The 19,937-nt window shown below is 38.6% G+C and overlaps 1 protein-coding gene across 1 annotated transcript; it reads left to right on the top strand.

The window, feature by feature from the left end:
• Nucleotides 1–319: 319 nt before the first annotated feature.
• On the top strand, nucleotides 320–16,729 carry LOC140237433 (vacuolar protein sorting-associated protein 72 homolog). The gene is made up of 7 exons (XM_072317356.1): nucleotides 320–413; nucleotides 3,694–3,837; nucleotides 5,243–5,395; nucleotides 6,443–6,572; nucleotides 10,495–10,689; nucleotides 12,137–12,299; nucleotides 13,477–16,729. The coding sequence occupies exons 2-7, from the start codon at nucleotides 3,718–3,720 to the stop codon at nucleotides 13,787–13,789; spliced, it is 1,074 nt and encodes a 357-aa protein (XP_072173457.1). The 5' UTR covers nucleotides 320–413; nucleotides 3,694–3,717; the 3' UTR covers nucleotides 13,790–16,729.
• Nucleotides 16,730–19,937: the final 3,208 nt, after the last annotated feature.

Genomic DNA, 19,937 nt, shown 5'->3' with positions numbered 1-19,937 from the left:
TCATGAAGTAAAGAATAACTATGAGCCAAGAACTGCGATCATATAGGCCTACAAATATGAATAACTCTCTTTTTGTAATTTAAAGAAAACTTATTTTTGTAGGACTACAATTTGCTGATACAATATTACAAGAACTTACGGGAGAACTAAGGAACTGTATGATCCAATAAAATGAGGATGCGAGGATGGAGTTTGTTTGCACTGCCCCCAGGATTACTGCTCCATAATTATGATACACAGCTAGCCATTTTCATAATTTTTATTTAATCATGAGCCATTTTACAGACTCAACGCTTGGCGGCGCCCTTCCCCATGACACTCGAAGAGATTCAGGCACAAATACGTTTCTTTTTTGTCTACTGTCATATTGTACGAGGAACAGACCAACTGCGAATCCATTCGGTCTTTAAAAAGTAAGTTACACATGTATTCAAGCTGTAAAACAAACGGAAGTTGCAATAGATTCAGGTTGGACAAGTTTTGACCTAACCTTGTTACTGTTAAAGCGAAAAACTCGTACATTTGAACGCAGGTCAGTTTGTGTGGTCCCATGTACTGCATTTTACGTGAGTGATTTACCTTTAGTTCAGCTTTATTCAGCTAATTCATTTATCGTATTCGGCTTTAAACAAATAAGTTCTAACGTTAGAACTTAGCGTGACGTCTATCGTCTAGACTCCTTCTGTATCTGGATCTGGATCAATGAGCTGCCGGACCGGGTGGTATAGATCTAGTGCAGCGGGGAGAGAGGGCGCGGACTAATAATTAGTCGTATGAAACGAAAAGGTGGCTTTTTTCTAGATCTATCTTGCTTCTGTCTGAAGACTTCTGCGGTCTGGATTACTGTTGTTGGGAGGTGATTCCAAGCAAGCATGGCAAGGGGGGTGCTCACAAAAAATTAATATTTATATTGCTCTGTGTTACAGTGATGAACTTTGAACCCTTTGACTTTTGTCGTGGTTTATCACTTGTCTTTCTGAAATATTTTGAGTTTTATAATCTTTAACGTTAAACTGTTTAATTTTGATATTTAATTTCTTAGGTCTTGTTCTGACCTGATCAGATAATGATCATACGATGAGTAAAATAGTTAGACCCGGGACCAACCCCTCGACCGCTTTGAAGAAGGATGATAATTTGAGTAGGCCTACCTGCCTTCTTGATGCTAGGGTGGGTAGGTTTAGCCTCTTCCTCATGCTGGTGATGCAGCCAGGGGTCCTGACTCCTAGATGTGTAGTCTCCTGTGATGAATCGGACAGCCCTGCATTGTACCTGGTAACCTGTTCGAGGTTGTCGATGTCCTTTTGAAGATGTGGGTCCCACACACATGCTCCATACTCCAAAACTGAGCATGTTAAGGCAATGTATGCTGTTCGTTCACATTGCTCTGGACAGAATTGGAGGTTGCGACGAAGTAGTCCTTAGACTGCATTTGCTTTCTTGGTGGTACTGTTTATGTGTGGGGTCCATCATTATCTGATTTACACTAGATATAGAGCCCTACTGAACCTTTCATGGCGAAATGATATTTCTGTCTCAAGAAATTAAGCTTTGAAATCACAACTCTACCACCTTTTTCTCAGCAGAGATTAATGAGAATGAGCTAAAAGGTGTCTAACAGAATCTAAAGCATGTTCGAAAATAAACACTCATGCAGTAAAGTAACACTGAAAAGCTGCACAAGTGTGCAGATCTCCAGTGAACGGTTGAGCACTCGGGTTAGCTAAAATGTGTTGACAGTGCAGAAGCCACTACCACTCCCTCTCCCTTTCATATGATACCAAATTTGTTTGGACCTGTTGGCGGCTTGCCATGGGGAAAATGCAATAAAGGTAAAATCTGGCACAAAATTTATTTCAAAATCAGCACTCCAAGCATTTCAATTACACACCCTATGGGAGTTGTGCGTCCGTTATCAGATAGGGCGTGTACTAGTCTTAAATGTTGGCAGCGCACGATCCGACACCCTAGTAATTGAATGCAACCACAGGTGTGTGTCTTTACCATCCGGACACATACCTACATGTGGTAGTAGCCATGGCCCGAGTCACTGGATACATCTACTGTATACGCCAAATATTTCGCAAAGTTTTTATTTTCGCGAATTTCACGAGTCGGGTGATATTTGCAAAATTAAATACACGCGAAAATATTGACTCTGATCTCGATGTGAATGTGATGTACAGTGTACATTTCTCTGTGCAGTATAGGACTCCATGATCGCGAATTTAACCACTCGCGAAATCGTCAGGAATTCCTGATTCGCGAAATATATGGCGTATAAACCTACACATGTAGTCTAATTGCCCGTAATTATGAAATCCAAATAGTGATTGTATATGCTAAATATTTTGTGTGATGTTTTTATTTTCATTAATTTTGCTAGTGCTAGTCTTGAATTTGAAAACACAGGAAAATATTAACTCTGATCACGACATGAATGTGACACGTACACATACATTTCTTCATTCAGACTGTACTCCACAATCGCAAGCCACTCTCAAAATTGTCAAGAAGTCCCTATTTTGGAAAAAATAGACTTGCTGAATATACATGGTGTACCGTATATAGTACACATCTCTGCTCTTGCTACAGAGGTAGTACACTGTGCAGAAATTTTTAAATGATGAATAAAGTAAGTGCTATTCTTGAATTTGAAAACACAGGAAAATATTAACTCTGATCACGACATGAATGTGACAAGTACACATACATTTCTTCATTCAGACTGTACTCCACAATCGCAAGCCACTCTCAAAATTGTCAAGTAGTCCCTATTTTGGAAAAAATAGACTTGCTGAATATACATGGTGTACCGTATATAGTACACATCTCTGCTCTTGCTACAGAGGTAGTACACTGTGCAGAAATTTTTAAATGATGAATAAAGTAAAACATATCTAGCACATTTGTTAACTTTACAGCTCATATGGTATGTTGGAAACGTCAAAGACTACTTGCATTGTGAATTCCAGAAGCAGGTTATTCATCTTTGTACTGGCTCACATTATCGTGCACATACACATGATCTATTTCGACGCTTCTGCGTCTTATCTCTGTCTGATTTGGTTTTGACTGGAATTTTTATGTATCACTATTAAGTTTATTCACAATAAACTTCCATCTGTTTTATGGATTATTCAAATGTTGTAATGAAATTCACTCAAAAAACACACAGCATCAATCTAATATTTATCCATTTTGTTTCCAAACAACTCGTGCCCAAAAACAGTTGATAAGGTTTCATGGATCTAATATTTGGACCTTTGGAATTCTGGAAAATCTTAAAAAGCTGCCTCTGCACAATTTAAAGAAAAAATTTCGATATGCTCTTGCCTTCTCCTCATTTTAGTCAAAATAGGACATTTTAATTCCATTTTTTTATCATGTATTTTACATGTGCTGCAATCGGTAATGCTTTCTCGTACTATTAACACGTATGTCTGTAGTTACCTCATTTTGGAGTGTAGTGTATGCCCACAATAATCCTTAGGTCTAAAAGCACAACCATTGCCTTTCTATCATCTGTGAGGGCTGTCTCGTCTTGGATTAGTGAAATACGCTCATGCAAGAAAAAGCCGATCAGAATATACAATTTCTTGGAGCCATTTCATCAAAGAGAGAGAGCGAGAAAAAAAAAATGTTTTTAAGCCGTGATGCTCAATCTTTCCTTACCTGAATTCCCCTTGAAAGATTCAAAGCTTGCGAGCTGTCAGCATGTCTGGACTAGCAAAGACGAGGGAGAGGCGTGCAAACGCAGGGAGCCAGATGCATCGTCTGCTGGCTGAAGAGCAGGAGGATGAGTTCTACAAGACCACCTATGGTGGCTTTGAAGAGGTAAGATCATGACACAGGCAAACTACATGAAACCATGAGTTTAAATGATTTACTGTGCAGTTTGTCCGCAGTATGTCAGTATCTTGTCTTATAGTGCTGTCTTGTATTCAGATGCAAATGCGAATTTTCTCATGACAAAATTATGCCAATATAAGAATTACTTTTTTATTTGCATGTAATTGATGTCTCTTATGCAAAGATCTATAATTTATAGTGTATGTGGAACACAAGCAAGAGATTTTCATAGGATGTTGTTTCACCCAAGAACACAGTCAACCCACAAATCATTATCAGAGGTCACACCACAAGCAAAAACAACTGTAGCGAAGACAGAGATCAGGAGCTGGCTGCAAGTACAAAGGCAACATGGTATACTGGATAATACATACAAATGGACGTCTCAAATCTGAATCCTGCCAAGTGCTTACGTTCTCTGACAAGACGTTGGTACCCACAGTGCCACTCCTGACACAGGGTGTAAAAATGGGTGACTGGTAATTTTGATAATGCTGGAGTGATGATGATGACAGGGGCCTGTTGAAGAGCAGTGCTAACACTAAAGAGACTATTGTGAAAGTGGATATTTTTGCGCGACTAATTTTTCACGCTCTGCAGGGTACGAAGAGTTTTGCATGTTTTTAATTCCGCAGAATCATGACATTAACTACTGGAGCATAAGGAAAGCAAAAAATATTTGCATGCTTTTATTTTCACGCTAGTTTGTGGTTGCACGAAATGCATGAAAATTTCCACTTTTACAGTACCCTCAACACTGTATATACAACCCTAAGACCATTATATACAAGCATAAAGCAGCATTGAGATTTTCCCAAATGCAGCAAAAATAGCTGTGTTGGTGTTTCGCTTACTTATTGTCACAAGCCTTGTTTGTGCTATGTGTGGATAAGAGGTATAATTTGTTCATGCATGATATGCATCTAGTGAAGCTTCTCAGACTGAGATGGTATAAATTTCCAGTGCCCATAGTTGTTCTTGACACAATTTTTTGCCCAGTTGTCCGTGGACATTTATGTTTGTACGTTTTTCCCCCAGATGACAGCTGTTTTTACACTGCTGTATTTGAAAGAAGAAGAAGAAGCGTAAAAAGAAAAGAATGAAACCCCCAAGTGCCAGTAAAAATAGTGAAACTGGTGGGCTCATTACCATTTTGTACCAAACACCACACAATATACTGGATATCTTTCAAAGAGAGAGAGAGAGTTAGAGTGTGGCCAAACCCTGAACACTCTAAATTGAAAATAATCAAATGATGGTTTCTATCTCAAGTGTGAGTTTCTTCAATTTGTCTCCCTCTACAAATTAAATTTGTTAAGATAGCAAATTCCGGATCTGTAACCTTCACCCCTCTGAATGATATCTTTCCTTCATGGTTTCTACTTCCTAGGAATCTGGAGATGAGGAATACTCCAGTGAGGAGAGTGAGGCAGAGACATCGTCAGACAGCGACATCGACGCACCAGAGGACGATGAAGTGATCAGCGAGAGTGATGATGAGGGGCAGAAGCGGAAGCGAAGGGTCATCACCAAAGCGTATAAAGTTAGCATTTCTTAGAGATGGTCATCATTCTTGCTCTTATCCTGTATGTTTTCTTTCTTTCTTTCTTTCTTTCTTTTATTTTTTCTATCTTTCTTCTGTTTATGTCTTGAGTTTCTTGTAGAATACTGGTCTCTCGTATTGTTTCCTGGCAGGACACGGGTTAGGTGGCCCCTTTCTGCAATAATCTTTGACTGAGATTAAATTCCCTTGGTGCTCACATGTAAAGTACAGACTTATAGAGTAGATGTAAAGACATTAATGCTCCATCTAATTCACAGTGAGTTTAAAGTATGATTTATTGCTAAAGTCATAATTTACCATTTGCAGATGAAACAAAAACCCTGCATTAGTGCTCTTAAATAGTTCAAAATTGTGAGTTAGGGATAGAAACAACCACTGTAAAAATTTGGATCGGTAAAATCAATGTTAAGTATTGTTAAGAATACAAAATTTGAACAATAGTTATAATAAAAATGTTTGCAAACTAAACCGTCTACAGTTACAGTTTATTAAGAAAAATACAGATATCTCATTATATTTTAGGCTTTATCGCAACAGTTTTATATGATAGGATGTTTTGTGGTACATCAGACCTACACATGTGCATTAGATGTCATATCTTTAAATATTTTTGAATCACTGTTCCCAAAGGTAAACAGGACCTTTTACCTCTGTTCAAGATTACTTTCTGCCACCATAATATTTCAATAATTTTTGTGGATTAGTCTTCTGAAATTCTCAAATTGCTGTAGTAGCTCCTTGAAACTTGATTTTTCTTGGATGACAGAATATACTCAATGTAGTAAAAAAAAGATTTACATGAACCAATTGTGCCCCATTGGTATTTTAAGTTATAAGATATGGAGTTCCAAGATATGAACTGTTTCAATGCCACCAATAGCCTTTTATTTAAAAAAATTGTCATTTGATTTTCACACATAAAAGCATTGATACCCCCTCGCAAAGAAATCCTCATACGAAAAATCTCTACTGCAATTCCACTTACTTTTTTTTTTCATCCTCTTCATCTTCCTTATCACTTGGAAGGAACCACCCAAGAAACCTGCAATTAAAAAAGCCAGTCCGGATGCAGCGCCCAAAGAGAAGAAAGAAAAGAGTGCCACTCCCAAGTCCAGTAGACTTCATCGACGTGGGAGGGACTACAGAGATGAATCTGGTACGTATTTGTGCATAATTCTCTGACTGACCCAAATTTGCAGTTGGATACTATACAAATACACTGTATACCATGCTTTGGAGAGCCACTGGTTGCTATTATGAATTCCATGACGACAGGAATAGCACTATTTACTTTTGGGCTGCGCCCCTCAAAAAATGTGGCAATTTCTATCAGTGAGAATCAATAATTTTACTAGGAGAGCAAATAGAGCATGACATATTTGTTTTACATCCTCAAACAAATCTTGTAATGAAAATCATATCTTCAACATAGAAATGTTATGTTTGGTCACATGATGCTATGTAGACCAATCAGTGAACAGGATTTCATTAATGAAGGATTTTATTCCTGATAGCTGTGCACTCTAACACATACACGGTTTAGTGAAATGGTAGATTACTACTCCGTGTTAAAGTAGAAAAGGTTCATCCGATCAGTCACCATGTTGAAACCAGACGTCAACAGAATACACAAATGTAGCATGTGGGTGATTCTATAGAGTGTGAGTATAGAGGAATCACACCATATCAGGACAATTACCTCCTGAGGACACTCGGCACTTGGAAAAAGTTGTGCGGAAGTAATGAGAGTACGTGAAAAGGTATTTTAGTCTGGTTAAAGGACAAGTTCACCTTCATTAACATAAGGATTGAGAGAATGCAGCAAAATTAGTTGAATACATCAGTGAAAGTTTGAGGAAAATTGGACAATCGATGCAAAAGTTATGAATTGTTAACATTTTTGTGTTGGAACCGCTGGATGAGGAGACTACTAAGGCTCGTGATGTCATATGAGTACAACAGTATAATGAAAATGTAAAGAAAATTCAACATATTTTCGCTTTTTTTCGCACAATAAAAGAGCACTTGACTTGCCTCTTTTTAAGGCAATGGGAATAATATTACCCATAACATATGTCAGTAACAAGTCATGGGAATGTGTACTTTTTTCAGAAGATTAAATTTTGTGAAATTCTCTTTATATTTTCCTTATATTGTTGTACGCATGTGACATCATACACTGCAGTAGTCTTCTCATCCAGCGGTGACTGTACAAAAACTTCCAAAATTCATAACTTTTGAACGGATTGTCCGATTTTCCTCAAACTTTCAATGATGTGTTCTACTAATATTGCTACATTCTCTCAATCCTTATGTTAATGAAGGTGAACTTGTCCTTTAAGGAGACTATGTGATAGCACACAGCTCTTGAGCACTGGTACCAATGCTTGTCAGCAAATGCGAAATGATTTGTACTCAATGATTTGCACGAGTCACAATGCAGCACAAATACTGTGTACGTGGAATATTTAGTGAGGTTTTTATTTTCGCAAATTTCACAAGTCGGGTACTATCTGCGAATTTGAAGATGCAAAAATATTGACTCTGATCAAGACATGAATGTGATGTGTACGTATACATTTCTCCGTTCAGTAAGACTACTCCATGATCGCAAATTTAACCACTCACAGAAATTGTCAGGAAGTCCCAATTCGCAAAAATTTAGACTCGCTAGATATATGGGGTATACAGTAGTGGATTATATTTCATTTTCTTCTATTCATGTGCCAAGCCAAAATCGTCAACACCTGCATACTGATGCAATCACCACGCAAAGCCTGGTGAGCAAAGAAAACAGGCTGTCTGATCCATGTAATAAATTTTTATAGTCGGGTATGTGTTACTTCTGGTATAGCTGGAGTTAGAGCAAACAGCTCGCCTACAGTACGTGTTCGGAGCTTTAGTTCGAATCGATGTGAATGCAGTGCATGCAAGCATGCAATGTACAAATCTACATGGGGATACAGGTGACACAGCATAGGCGTTAAAAATCCTTGCTCTACCATTCTCTTCTGTAATTTATCAATAACATTTCTTGGGGCTGTCAGAAATTTTAAGCTGCACCATATCTGGTAGTTTCATGGATTTGAAAGTCAATTAGGGAAGAAAAGTAGATAACTTTGTCTAAAAAAATATGTTGATCATGAGTTTGTTTTTACTCTGACAGCCACTAAATACCCGATGTCCTACCATGAGAATATGCTAACCATTCTGTGTTGCTCTTCACACCACAGGTAGTAGAGCTGAATTTAGAGCAGTGTGCTCTACATCACCCTCCAAATTTTCAGTGCACTTTATGAATGGGAACAAATTTAAACCAACATCTGATATATAAAGGAATGAATGCAAAGTAGCAAGCTTTTCATGCTGACAATAATGATATTCATTTTTTAATGAAGACACAAGGCACATTCATTCAGCATCCTCAATTTGATAAGTGGTCTGAAAATCCAGTCCTTCCTCTTGTGTTTGACTGCAGCACAGTATCCATTTCAACTGGTGATATTTGAAATTTTTACAGTAATTATATTACCTGAGTGCCTGAAATCTGTGTTGTTGGAGTCAGTCATATAACGATGAAAGCAGAAATGTGCAAGAAACTTTTGTGAATTTCATGAGGAGCCAAGAATCGCGTACTGTACAAGCTGAAATTTTCGCGTACAGATATTTTTGTGAATTGCTACTTGGAGGACATTTTCGCGTGTTGTTAATTTCACGGTTGCGAGGGTCTAACTGAACTTAGTTATTCACGCGTTGTTATTTTCGCATGTTGTTATTTTCGCAGTTCAAAGGCGATTCACGAAATTCGTGAAAATGAAACCACAGCGAAAATTTCAGCTTGTAGAGTAAGTAAAATTCATGTGAAAGTTTTTGTGTACATATTGCAATGAATAGCAGTGACAATTTGTGAAAATTTCATGCTGCAAAAATGGCCCTTCGGCACCAATTTGTGAAAGCTTCATGTCCAGCATGTTTCTGGTTTTCAAGTAATCATGCATGACTGTAACCCTATAACATTGTGCTGCACCACATTTAAGACCTATGGGACTGTCTTTGATACACTTCCAGTTTGATGACTTGTGGTTTAGTTCACTCCAGGTTACATTATTCCACAGCAATTCATAATTAAAGGGAGAGTAACTTCCCCTCATTACTGTGGGAGAACTTAGTCTGGTTGTTTAGCTTGGTGCCATCCTGGCTACAAAAAAAGTTGTGTGTTGAATACATACATTAATACCCCATTCGGACAGCTTGTGTTGGTTTCAACTAAAACTGGTAAATAGCTGAAAAGAGGGGAAGGTGTATGAACTGTCTTGTTTATTGCTGGGAAGGTAAACATGACTCTAGTTTCTGATTTTGTCAATGGCTTTGACCTTCATTACTTCCACCAAGCAAGGAGGTTATGTTTTCATTGATGTTTGTTTGTTTGTTTGTCTGTGTGCAAAATAACTCAAAAAGTTGTGAATGGATTCAGATGAAACTTACAGGAAAGATTGAGAATGATACACAAGGAAGAGGTGATTAAATTTTGGTAGTGATTCGGGAATTCTTATGGATTTTATTAAGGATTTTTTATATTTTGGCAGGTAGGGTAAATGAACTCAGGAGTTCAAGCTGCGTATTTTTGAGGTTTGCATACGGGCACTAAAGTGCGTGCTCTAGTTTGTGCTATGGCGAGGCACGCCGCCCAGCTAGAAGTTGATGACATAACAAAAAGCTTCTTTATTGGGAAATGTGGCAATTTCAAGCATGCATACATATGGGTGGAAATCACTGATCTCGATGGAAGAACAAGGTCGGTGGTGGAAATGAGCTGCATGGTGGAGGTCTGCACTCTCAGAGTGCTTCTCTAGTTTTAGAACGTATTTGACTTAAGACATTTCTGCCATTCCCAAAGCATTCCTACACACTTTCCTGCTCTGGAATAGAGTACATGAGTTTTATGTGTCTTTGCCATTTTGCATGTGCAGGAGGGATAGAAATTTGCATGTTTCTTTGATGGGATGACAAAATGACAAACCTTTGTCTTTTCTGTCACAAGACCACTTTATAATTTATTGCGTCTGCTTTATGCGCAGTGAGGAAGTCGACCAGGCGGTCCACCGTCCAGCGAGTCAACGAGTTTGAGATGCGGATCAAGGAGCGCGAGACCAAGGCCCGCATCATGAAGCAGCAGCACTCGAGGAAGAACGTCCCCGAGATGAGACGACTGACGCAGGAGGAGCTCCTGGCTGAGGCCAAGATCACGGAGAAGAAAAACCTGCACTCGCTGTGTAAGGCTGCTTTCCTTTTCTTCCATTCATCCATTCACCCATTCATCCATTTTTCCATTCATCCACACCATTGATGAAGAACTGTAGTCTGGACGGATCTCATACAATGACCATGGCAATACATTTCTGTCAAAGCCTGAAAGATTGCTTCCCTCATAACCAGATTAAAACAAAACCCAACAACCACAGTCAGTTCTTGCTTTTCAATGACGTGCTCTATTTTGTGTGATGAATGTGACTAGATATAAAAGAGAAATTGAAATTGCAAGTGTTTTTTTTTTGTCCACATCACTTGACATTTGAAGACTAAACCATAGTACATGAAAGGGCTCAAAAGTCTTCTTCTACCATTTGGAATTTGCTTGCAATGTGTGGGAAAGCTCTACCAAAAAACTTCTCTGGCTGATGTAATTTGCTGAGAGAATGAGTTGTTTTGTATTATTTGGAGATCAAAAGGATGATAAAAGTCTGTGTACTGACTTTTAGTTCTGAAGCGCCCTCTGTGTGCAATATTGAGTATGTAGGACGGTGCTGTTACATGATGATCGAATTGTGTCCAAGCAGCAGTATTAAATTGCATGCAGACTCATGTGCAACGGATATCGCTGTGGCCAGATATATTGGAATCGATATAATCAAATATATAGAATATCATGTAGCAACCGTGATTGGGTAAGCTCTGAAATTGGAGTACTTGCGGTGAAGCTTTTTGGCTAATATTTCACATTTTCGTCATAACCCATTTTAAATTGTGTTATGACAGCATTATTCAACACATTTCTTATACATATGTGTACATTCTGGAGCAAAAATTGACAGTTCTGCGTGGCACACAAGAACTATATGTTTTGACTTTAAAAAGCAGAAAGGCAACAGAACAATAAAGATAACATGGACCTACTGTTTCACCTCTCCAGTATCAAAATAGGAGTTGATTTTTGGTGTGTCATTATCATTTTTGCCGAACCAGGTAGTATTCTGTAATATCTTCACCTATGCAATAGTTTAACAAATGTTTGTCCTGATTTTGATAAGCATATTTCTTAAGAATGCAATGTGGCATTACACCTCAAAGTACAGGGGCATCGATTGCCTTTGATTTAGAATGACAAGGCATGTTAGTTAACATGGACATATTTCTTGTTGTTCATTTCATATAGAAAAAAAAAAATCTATTGAAAACACAAATTAGCTAATTTTACTTTTGACCAGGTCACTGTGACTGTGGATTACATGGCGTGGTATGTTTCACTGATGATTAATTGTCAGTGATATTTTGTGTTGCAGGGGGCATTAAAATTGTCCTAGTTTGTAGAGGTAATGGAAAGTTGGGGCAACCTCCTCAAAAGGAACTCTTTCATCATTGTCACCATGACCTGAAAAATCAGAATTTCATCTCCCACTTTCTCTTTCCTCCCTTTTTTCTCCTCTTGAAATCTGCATCCAGATCTCTTCCAACAGCTGGAGGAGGAGAAGAAGAAGACGAAAGTGTTCAAGAAAGCCTTTACCGGCCCCTTCATCCGATTCCATTCCATCACCATGCCAACCACGCCCAAGATACAGGAAGTTGGCAACATCAATGTTGACAAAGTGGACAAAGCTGAGGCAGTGTGAGTTGATGCTGACCTTTAAAATATACGTCGTGTATTCCAAGGTGTCTTTATATTTTTGCGACTTTCGTATGTTGACTGGCATTTGTGAAATGAAGAACGCATGGAAAATTTTACCTCCTGCAGCTCATGTGTGCATATTATGAAAGTTAGACAATTTTTATATGTGTGTGTTTGTGTGTGTGTGCGTGAAAAGGGATAATACTTAATGGATAAGTTCACCTTAATATACATAAGGATTGAGAAAATGCAGCAACATTTAGTAGAAGACATCAGTGAAAGTTTTAGGAAAATCAGACAATCTGTTCAAAATGTATGAATTTTGAAGTTTCTCTGCATATATGCTACTGTTACATGTATGAATTAGAAGAGCTCTGGAGCTTACTGTAAATCCAGAAATGTTCACATTTGTTAATTTTGTGAATTTCACTAGAGCCAAGATAAGCAAAAATCAAAATGCAGGCAAAAGTTCTTGTCTACACTGTATGTATTGAAAGCCAGTGGCAATTCGCAAAAATGGCCATGGACTCCATTTTGCGATAATTTCATGCCACCACCACCACCAAAAAAAAAAAAAAAAAAAAAAATCTTGCTTTACATTATACTGTAAGGGCTGCAAGCAGTCAATTATAAGATTGATCAAATGTGAGTCAATGGCTTATGTGTGCTTCAAACAAATTCTTAAAGGGACTGTACAGTACTGGTTGAGGTGGGGATTCAGGTTTATAACATTAATAAGTGAGATAAGGAGAAACCTCTTATGAAATATGAAAGAGCATGTAATTTTAAGAAGGATTCAACATTTATTTGATGAAAATTGGTTTTCAAATGGCTGAGATACCCAACAAAGTGATAATGATAAAAGGTGACAGGCCACACCTTTTATTAGGATCTCTGTGTTTCACCTTGTTTTTGGATATCTCAGCCATTTCAAAACTGATTTTCAACAAATAAACTTCTGATACCCCTTAGAATTGCATGCTCTTTGACATCTCATAGAGTGCTTTCTGAATATCTCGCAAAACGTTAAAAGCTAAATCCTCACCTCAACCAGAATTGTACACACCCTTTAATTTATTGTGACTGGTTACTTCACATATGTTAATCAGATAGACTTATACAAAGTTTAAATTCTGAACGTTGTATTGATGCAACTAAAACATACTTTGATATGCAGATCATCAGGATCAGAGAAGACAGTGAGAACGAAGGTGACTGAAAAGTGCAGCAGGAATTTCATCACCTACAGTGACCCACAGATGTTCAAGGACACCTTCCCCCGAGGCAAGAAGCGAGCCCAGCCCAAGCAGCTGTGCCCCATCACAAGGTACCCGGCCCGCTACGTCGACCCCGTCACAGGCATCCCGTTCGCCACGAAGCAGGCGTACAAGATCATACGGGAGACCTACGCAACGGAGATCGCAGCCGCCATGTCCGGGGAACCGCCGAAGCGGAGGTCAAAAAGTTCGGCAAGCTCCTCCGAGTCATGACGATGGACAGTAGCCCCAAATAAGAGACAATGAACTTAGCTGATGCTCTTATGGTTTGAAGCCACGGAGTTGGTGTCAATGGACATTACTTGGACTGACGGATCACCTTGACAACTTTCACTGCACCGGAAGACTTACCTTCTTGTCATGTTCAACTCCAGGGTTTATACAAGCAGGTCAAAGCGCATGAGACTGTCTTGATGCTGTATTGGATGCCCTCCCTGTATGCACATTGCAGCTCCAGATCTACCCACACTCAGGACATAGTGAAGTGTGTCTGTTGGAAACCTGAACTTAGGCCATGTTAAATTTGATATGAATGGCTAAAACTTTGCAATAGACCATTCTCTTTTCATATATATGGTTACCTCGTTAGATTCTAAGCCTTTTTTTTCTCCCTCTTGTTCATGAGAAGTTGTATATTGAGTGGGCATTGCAGAACATTAATTGTTGAATCCAAACTTAATTCCCCACTTGAAGTGGAAGTCTGACTTTATCCAGACTGTTTGTCTCTTAGATTTGTGATGGATTCACAGAAAATCTGACCCCTCAATACATAACGAACCAAACTAAAAGAGAGAGAGAAAAAAACAACAACAAACAAATCAGGCCAGAAGAGGTAAAGACACCCACCATGCATTTCTGATATGTTTCCAGTGTTCTTTTCATGCCCACACTGTGCCTATTTATTCTTATGCTGTTCTTGATTGATATCAATAGCTTAAGTTTGTTTGCCTGAAGGAATAAATATATCACAGCATCCCACACTGTACACTTTCCACAATATTGTATTGTTATGAGAAAAAACAACAAACGAAATACATCAGAATTTAAAATATTTGAAAGATCAATGATGTAGCTCATTGGAAAATGACAGTCATGAATGCATTGAATCTGCATTTAGAGCACTTGAGATTTAAGTTTTGGTGATAAGATGAGAAATCACCCATTTACCTGGAGAAAGTTTAGAGGCGCCTTTAAGCCTCCCAAGAAATGTTCACTGCTGTCTTCTCGGTTGCACAGCATGTCTTGACCTATTAAGATTGCTCTTTAGCTACCAGGTCATTCTGCAGTGTAATGTTTGTAATATTTGTTGGGTAGGACCTTTTAAGTATGCTACTACTGTTAATTTCCACCATTAATACCTTCTTCATGTTAGGAAGTTTGAGAAGTGAATTGCCATTGATGATTTACCATAGATTGCCATATGATAATTTACAAATACATGTAGAAATATTGAGTGTAGTGAATAGTAATTGTCGCTGGCCTCTATTTCAACTTTTTCAATATTTTCCAAAAAAATTGTAAACACACATTTCTTATCCTGCTTGGCAATAAGACTCCAAGTTGCCTGAGAAATGTGGTATTTAAGCATCCAACAGATAGCTTAAGAGAGCACATGTGTTATATCCATTATTTTGGATTGTAAAAATATCTACCAGTGGTATCCAATATTATAGGTGGAATGACTTGAGCCACTTGTCGTGATAGAGCAGTGCTTCCCATGAAAGAAGGTCAGATATTGAATCATCCCCACACCCCCATAAAGGTTTCAGTACATGGGCATATATACCAAGCAACTTCTGTCAACTTGAATATTCATAATCCCTGTCTTGGACTATCACTATGTACATGTAGCTGCAAACATTTGGTTGTAGAGCCGCATAGTTAACTTTAATAGTATTAGGAGTATGTTCAAAGCTTCCAAGCTTTGAACATGGCTTGGCATGGTAAGCACTATTTGGGCACCTGTTCCGCTTCATCATGAATATTCATCATCTACAGGTAGCCGTAATACCGTGGAAATACATAATTTTTACATTTCCCAGCAGCGTTTTTAAGTTTCTCGGCAAAACTGAACATTTTTCCATCTCCCGGCAAGACGTTTTTACATTCCCCGTTGATGCAATTTTCGAGAATTTTACATTTCCCGGCGATACGTTTTTACATTCATATAGCACATATCCAGCGTTCTGCCATTTACTAGTACAGTATCTTACTGCCTGATGAATATTCATGATGAAGCGGGACGGGTGCCCAAATAGTGCTTACCGCTTGGCACAGAGGGCTGGACCACCTGATGCATTATATTGCTTGATGGCTAAGTGTGTGGAACAGCTGTGATTTTGTGAATTGCTGTCTAATTAACTCTTTGTGTGCCCTGTTCATTTGTGAGACTCAGTCGACAGCATGTCAACTTCACATGTTTTGCTCAAACGCACAAACCCACCCTGATCGATAAATTGCCAAATGCACAGTGCAAGGAAAGCGTCGCTCCCCGTTATATTCCTATCACATGTAGCTTGCATTATGTGGTGGTTAGATATCAAGTGGTGTTACCTGTTGGGTTTGCGAGTAAATTCTAAGTTTCTGTCACTGCTTTGTGTGCAAAACCCATGGATCTGATGGTCATTTGAAAGAAAAATAGATATAGATTTGTCATAAAATTTACATCAAAGCAAAGCTTTGCATTTTCCCTTCAGATTTGCTCGTTACATGTCCAGCATAATAAAAAGCTATGAGAAGTTACGTACATTTGAAAAACAGAATGTTTCACCAAAGCATGCCTATGTAGCAGTCTCAGAATTATGTGGCACTGGGGGGGGGGGGTACACCGTGGCACATAAAGAGTTAATGCTCAGCCTGCTGATTTGTAGTTGTTATTTTTAATCTAGAAGCCTTTTAGTGGCTCTTTCTCCACACATACATCAAATTATTCTCTTCCATTTGTTGAATTGTATGGCATTTCCATTGTACCCTGCAACCAATATCTCATCTTCCTTAAGCAGTGAAAACGTGCCACGGAAATTTTACAGCAACATTATCCCATTAAAGTGACATTCCTGTTAAGTGAGTCTGAAATGATACTGTATTATGGTCTTCAATTGCTGGAGATAAGTTTCTGTATAGAACGAAGAGAACACAGAATTTTGGGGGAAAAAAATGCAGAGTAAAGTAACAATTGTATCTCTGCTACCAGTTCCTCATGTGTGTGTGTTTGTCTGTATGTGTGTATGTGTGTGCTAGACTATGCATATACATTCGTTTGTGCCTTTGCAAATAAGTTTTCAGACAGATGCACACCTGCCGTCAGCAGAGATCCACGGTCGCGTAGATTTTCTATTTTCATAATTATACCAGTGTTGTATTGACAGAAACCATGAAATGATACATGTATTTGTATAGTTGAAGTTATTTCCATCATAAACGTCCAATTGATATTGCTTTATCACTGTAGCAGCAGGCGCGGCAACACAAAATATCCTTTGAATTCTGTATGAAAAAAGAAAATGAAAAATGGGAGCAAACAAATGGTTAAGCGCCACAAATGAGTTATGTATGTGACAACGGGGAATTTTCCCGGAGATGGCATTGATTATTGAAATCGTTCGCTTCCAACTGAGAAAATCAACTAACCAATTTGTCACTGTAATGAAGACAGACATTTTAAGGTCAGAGTGCTCGCTTGCCTAGCAGCAGAAATATTTGCCTGAATAAGTGAGCAGTAGTTGGAATGCCCTCGGTAATTTCTTTCCGCGTAAACTCTTGGTCAAATGCAAAACCTTTGGTCAATCAATGCCACAGTGAAACTATTTTCATGACAACCATTTGAAAAATTAAGAATGGAGAGCTCACAGTTAAGGGTGGGCTATTTGACAACCGAAATATTCTTTTGGATGAAACGAGCGCATGATTTATTGTGAAGTTCTCACAAGTTAGCTCTTCCAAGTTTGTTTGCATACCATCCGCTGAAATAAAAACCCTAAAAAGCAATGAACGAGAAGCACTGATAGAAAAGAATGAAAGAAAGCAGTGACTGTTCTCAGGCAATGCCTTTCGTCTCCTGGTGACGAAAGGCAGCAACAGCTAGTTTCGAGGCAGTTTTTACTCGCACCTTGTAAATTGTTGGCACATGCACCCTACCCCTATGACACAGACTGTTACCAAGTACATATACTGCAAGAATCTTCTAAGGTTGATAGAAGCAGATTACCGACAAGTGAAGAAGAATGTGATATTAGGATATCGGAGGACCTCAAGAAATCCCCCTTTTCCCGGCATGACCTGTGCTCGCTGAAAAGAATCATTACCTTGGTTTGGCAACGTAGGAATGCGAACACGCTGAATGTACGATGTTTGCTGCTCCATACATCATTGTCCAGTCAACTACGTACTTAGGTGTATTATTATTACGTCAGTGATAGTGACCAGTCTTTTTATATACAGTATATATTATTTATAGTATGTTTAGTTTTAAATAGATCAGTAGGTACCAGTAGGTATCAGTAGGTACAGAATAATGGTTGATGCCTGTTTATTGAATTCAAATATTTTACAAACAAAAAGCACACACACTTGCACACAAACGCACATGCACCTTATACAATATATATATATATATATATATATATATATATATATATATATATATATGGTTGAGGGGTCTAGATATCGCGCACGAAAATTTGAAATGCTCTTATAATAAAAGTTATTCCATAATCGTACCTGAATTTCTCAATGAATATCACGAAAATGCAGAAAAATCACCTCCCAGAATCTCCTGATGATACGATGACGGAGTAGTGCGCTGTCGCCGTTTGTATGTCGGACTTTTTTTTATGCGTTCACCTTCTCGGGGTATGTAAAGATCGCGCAGCTGCCCTATGTAGTTTCATGCGTGAAAGTGTCTGCCCCTCTCTGCGGCTGTAGCGTGCTTCGGCTTTCGTAGAATATTATCAACGATCGATCGACCAAATTACGAATTCTATCGGCTACGATCATACGAACGAGACAATAAGCGAGACGACACGTCTAGGCTACAACATCCTTAAAAAAAGATTTTAAGCTAAGGTAGGTAAATTATAAGGTAAAAAATTGGAAATTTAGTGAAAAATTTGTTCCAAAAAATTAGAAATTTAGTGAAAAATTTGTTTGAAATCAAAATTTCTTACCTGCTTTCTTCTCATGTTTAGCGGTTGTCAGGTATTTTTATTCCATGGGCGTATCGGCAAATTTTGCGCTTAGTCCTACGCGTAATATTGCTTGCTATACGCAGTTACGCTATGCGCGATCATTACGTCCCTGCGCGAGACCTAGTACCCTTACTATATATATATATATATATATATATATATATATATAAAGAGGTAGTGAAAATGGAGTACATGTATGCATTGACACACACACACACACACATATAATCACAAAGAGGTAGTGAAAATGGAGTACAGTACATGTATGCATTTACACACACACACGCACACACACACACACACACACACACACACACATACGCATGCATGTATTCCATTTTCGCGACCACTTTATTAATTTTTGTATTTCCCTCAGAGGAGTCATATTTTACAAGACTGTTTTATGTTCAGGCAAACGAAAAGATATGTTACCATTAAACTTTTGATCATTGTGAAGGTCATATTGACGCCTGAACTGTAGTAATCTCACACATTTTGGCAAATGAACAATTCCAGTACAAGGGTATTTGTTTAATTATGACAGGCTATCTAAATTTTGTTTTTGCTTTTGGCCAATTCTTTTATTGGACTTGGTGTTTAAAAGGAGCAGAAGAAGAAGAAGAAGAAGAAAAGGGGGAAATGGGGGGGGGGGGGTGGGGGAGGAACGCGCCACCGGGAAGTTCGGGCTTAGAAGGGTCGTGACCTCCGGTGGAATTTCCAGGCGAGTTAGCGGCACGCAAATCATTTCCAAGTCATGAGCAACTTCTTATCTTTTCGCGTTATCTATTTCGTGAATTCTGGTCTGTTTTTGCGATAGGATATTATGTGTTATCACAGATGCTTGACTTTGAGTGCTTTATATCGATTTTGCGGAATGTCGTTCAGTATTCTGAAGAATGTCTAATGTATCGTAACACGTTTCTGGCCGCATTCACCCTAGTGTTATAGACGAATGCATCCAAAGAAAAGGATGTTTGTAAGTTTACAGTGAGTGAACTGATGAACCCATCCGGGCAAGAGAAAGTTTTGCAGCCGACAGTAGCCATGGAGATGAGGATGCGTCCACGGCGTGGCCGGGGTGGGAGGAGGGGGGGGGGGGGGGAGGGGATTCGCCCGATCAAGGTGATTGGAAAAAATGTTTGATTCGGGTTCTTTGTTTCTTCTGAATCACTGTT

Source organism: Diadema setosum, chromosome 14 (assembly GCF_964275005.1).
Source record: "Diadema setosum chromosome 14, eeDiaSeto1, whole genome shotgun sequence".
Classification (NCBI taxonomy): Eukaryota; Metazoa; Echinodermata; class Echinoidea; order Diadematoida; family Diadematidae; genus Diadema; species Diadema setosum.
Note: the sequence above shows the minus strand (reverse complement) of the source record. Positions and strands in the feature narration are given on the sequence as shown.

What these genes read in the sequence shown, in the direction of transcription:
- LOC140237433 (XM_072317356.1), top strand. Translation starts at nt 3,718, where the DNA reads ATGTCTGGACTAGCAAAGACGAGGGAGAGGCGTGCAAACGCAGGGAGC. An exon ending in CCTATGGTGGCTTTGAAGAG is followed by an intron (nt 3,838 to 5,242) that starts GTAAGATCATGA and finishes TCTACTTCCTAG; the next exon opens with GAATCTGGAGATGAGGAATA. An exon ending in TCATCACCAAAGCGTATAAA is followed by an intron (nt 5,396 to 6,442) that starts GTTAGCATTTCT and finishes ATCACTTGGAAG; the next exon opens with GAACCACCCAAGAAACCTGC.